Below are 3,418 nucleotides of genomic sequence, written 5' to 3'. Positions count from 1 at the left end.
ATTGATTGTAAGCATAGGAGACAAGTCCATGGTAGGGGTTGCTAAAGTGGGAGTAGTTAGTATTTGGGTGCGTTAATACGTTTATGGGACAAAGACAAGATCATTAGAAAAGAGGGAAAAAAAAAAATCTTCAAAACACAAGAAATTAATGTACGTATCTTTTTAAAGTTTTGTGGTGCATTATTCAGCTTTTTATTCTGTATATATCTATTAATTCGCTATTCGATCCGTACAGTACCGCACTCGTTTAAGATCAATTAAATATCTCATTATTAATACCAATTTATAAAAATGTATACCATTTCAATAGTGGAGTTTCTTATAAGAGAATAATGAAGTAATTATTAAGCATCTCGATCGTCAATATATAAGATTGAATTCATTTGAAAAATAACTGAAACTAATCTGAATATAAATATAGCTTAATGATAAGCTTGAACTTGAGTACTATTGTTCGCATAGACATGATTAATTACTATCTTACTTAGTGGAGAGGACATTCCTCTCGCCGATACAGTATGGGTCTGGGTTTTCACCTATTTATGATTTGAGTCTCAATATTGAAAGGGCTCATTAAATCCGAGAAGGGTCCAGCCCATTTCTCATTGCCGACTAAATAACCACACAGCGGCGATAAAGGATCGGAAGGGCAGTTATTGTATCAATCCATTAGAGCAAGAACTCTTATCCCCAAGTTTAAATTTAAATAATAGATATATCTATTATAATTTCAGCAATAGAATGGTTCAGAGGCTCTCTATATGAGAAGAATCCAGGTACGTAAAAGGAATCGAATTCTTGGAGATTATTATTCTCATATTATTATTGACTTAAGTATCGGAAGCTTCCCATCAAACCAAGAAATCATCTAATCTTTGGTTACAGATGGTTGCGAGGTGGCGGCGGTGAAACACATCCACAACACTTAGTTTTTATACCGGATTTTTTGTCACACTTATATAGAATCAGTGATCATGACTAATTGCATTACCTTTTCTTTTAAAAAAGAAAACATACACTTTATCACCTCGAACTATCTTGTAATATGATTACTAAACTACCGATTAAAGTTTTCAGTTTGCCCTTTCTAAACCACCATATATGCAGCACACTTTTTGTAATTTGATCCCTTATTTAAAATCCAACGGTTAAAATATTAACAAATCTTAATATATATATATATATTTATTAGTTTTAATTAACGACGTCACAATATTACAAATATTGACAAATTAAATTACTCTCCTTATACGAGGTGTATATAATATATAGATCATTAATTAGTGCTAAAATGACGAAAAGAGACCGGATACATGATCAGGGTAATTAGGACATGAGCTGTTATTAATTAAGTTGGGTGATGTTCCATGAATATATAGGAAAGTTGGACTCCACATGATAGATTATGAATTATGAAACGTGGATTGATTTCTCGATGTATATTAATTGTTAATGTTGGCCAGGATTTTTGCAGCATAATGGTTCTGATCTCTTTCTCTAGGAATATGTTGTCACCTACTCCACCTTCTCTAGCTGGTAGATTATAATAATGTTAGAATTAAGTGTCGTCATTACATTATTGCCATAGTTGACCACACAAGACATGATTATCTTGACCTTTTTTTTTTACTTGGATCGATGCATTATATAACACGACACTATATAAAGAGCGGATATCAGAGACAAGGAGTGGAAGCACGTAGTAGGTTTGGGTTGGCGCACTAAGCTTTGCTTGTTCAAAGAGCGAGCCATGGCCATGGGTGCAAACTCTAAATTTGATCTCTATGTAGCATTTATTTTTGTGAGTATTGCTTTCACTTTGAGTGTTAATGCTGGCCATGGAGGGTATGCTGAAGAAAGCAACTTTGGTGGTTCTCGTGGGTGGAGGTATGATAATGGTGGCAATATTGATGATTGTTCTTTTGGAAGTTGGAGGAGATGTGAGAGTTTTGGAAGGGGTGCTAGAAGTTTTGGCGTGGGGAGTAAAGGAGGAGGAGGAAGGTCTGGCAATGGTGGAGGCCATGCAGGTGATGGTGGTAGTGGTGCTAAAGGAAGTGGGTTAGGTCAAGGTGCAGGTTATGGAGTTGGTGGTGGTATAGATGGTAGTGGTGGTGTTGGGGGAGGAGGAGGAGGTGGTGGTGGTGGAGGTGGTGCTGGGGGTGAAGGATCAGGTCATGGTAATGGATATGGATATGGCTCGGGTGTAGGAATAGGTGTTGGAGGAGGAGGCGGTGGCGGTGGTGGAGAAGGTGGAGGCCTTGGAGGAAGTTTAGGATATGGGGGTGGATCTGGTGCAGGTGCTGGTTTTAGTGGTGGTACGGATGAAGAGAGTGGAGGTTCTGGAGGAGGTGGTGGTGGAGGTGGAGGTGGAGGTGGTGGGGGTGAGGGTGAAGGATTAGGTCATGGCAATGGATATGGCTCGGGTGCAGGGGTAGGGATAGGAGGCGTTGGAGGAGGAGGAGGTGGTGGCGGTGGAGGTGGTGCTAGGGGTGAAGGATCAAGTCATGGTAATGGATATGGCTCGGGTGCAGGAATCGGGATTGGAGGCGCTGGAGGAGGAGGAGGTGGTGGCGGCGGTGGTAGTAGTAGTAGTTTTGGTGGAGGGTCAGGACATGGTAGTGGTTTTGGTTTTGGTTTTGGTGTAGGTGTTGGCGGAATTGGAGGAGGTGGTGGTGGCGGGAGTGGTGGGGGTGGTGAAGGAGAGGGACATGGACATGGTGAGGGTGGTGGCTTTGGTGTTGGCTGGGGTGTAACTGTTGGTTCTAATGGTGATAGTGGTGGCAAAGGGGCAGGCACAGGACAAGGTGCTGGCAAAGGCTACGGTGGCACTAATGGGATGGGCATGGGATTCGGAATGGGCATTGGATTTGGGTTTGGCAACATGGGATGCTTTTCCAAAATGCTTCAAAAGAACCTATGCTTTGTGGTAATTTAAAATACAAAATTATAATGCCGATCATCTCAATGTCCTGTTTCAAAATAAATGTTACTAATTATTTCTTCCATTGAAATTCTATAAACTCAGCTTTGGGGTTCTTCCATCAAGTCCGAAAACTACCGAGATGTTTGCCAAAACCATGACAATGAACTTGTGATCACTGCTATTATTAATCGGTCATGAGAGTAGTTTGTTTTGTCGCCAATCGTTTCCCAATTCCATTTGTAAATGGAGAGAAGCATGCATGAACTCGGGAATTGGAGTGATCTAAACTTGGCGCTAATGAATAGAAGTGAACAATACATGGTGATATATATATACTACTCTGAGGGATCTGTCAAATGTGAGCATAGGTTCAAGCACAAGCACAGAAATCTAACAAATAATTAAAAAAAACATACACTTTTATAAATAACTAAAAAAAAAACATACACTTTTATGCTAACTGATGCGACAGACTTCGATCGACATCAATCATAT

General features: G+C 40.0%; 1 protein-coding gene across 1 annotated transcript; it reads left to right on the top strand.

The window, feature by feature from the left end:
• The first annotated feature begins 1,750 nt into the window (after nt 1-1,750).
• On the top strand, nt 1,751-2,935 carry LOC109012567 (glycine-rich cell wall structural protein 1-like). The gene has a single exon (XM_035689272.1). The coding sequence runs from the start codon at nt 1,751-1,753 to the stop codon at nt 2,933-2,935; it is 1,185 nt and encodes a 394-aa protein (XP_035545165.1).
• Nucleotides 2,936-3,418: the final 483 nt, after the last annotated feature.

Source organism: Juglans regia, chromosome 4 (genome assembly GCF_001411555.2).
Source record: "Juglans regia cultivar Chandler chromosome 4, Walnut 2.0, whole genome shotgun sequence".
Taxonomy (NCBI): domain Eukaryota; kingdom Viridiplantae; phylum Streptophyta; class Magnoliopsida; order Fagales; family Juglandaceae; genus Juglans; species Juglans regia.
The sequence above is the reverse complement of the archived record's forward strand: the minus strand, read 5'-3'. Positions and strand labels throughout refer to the sequence as shown.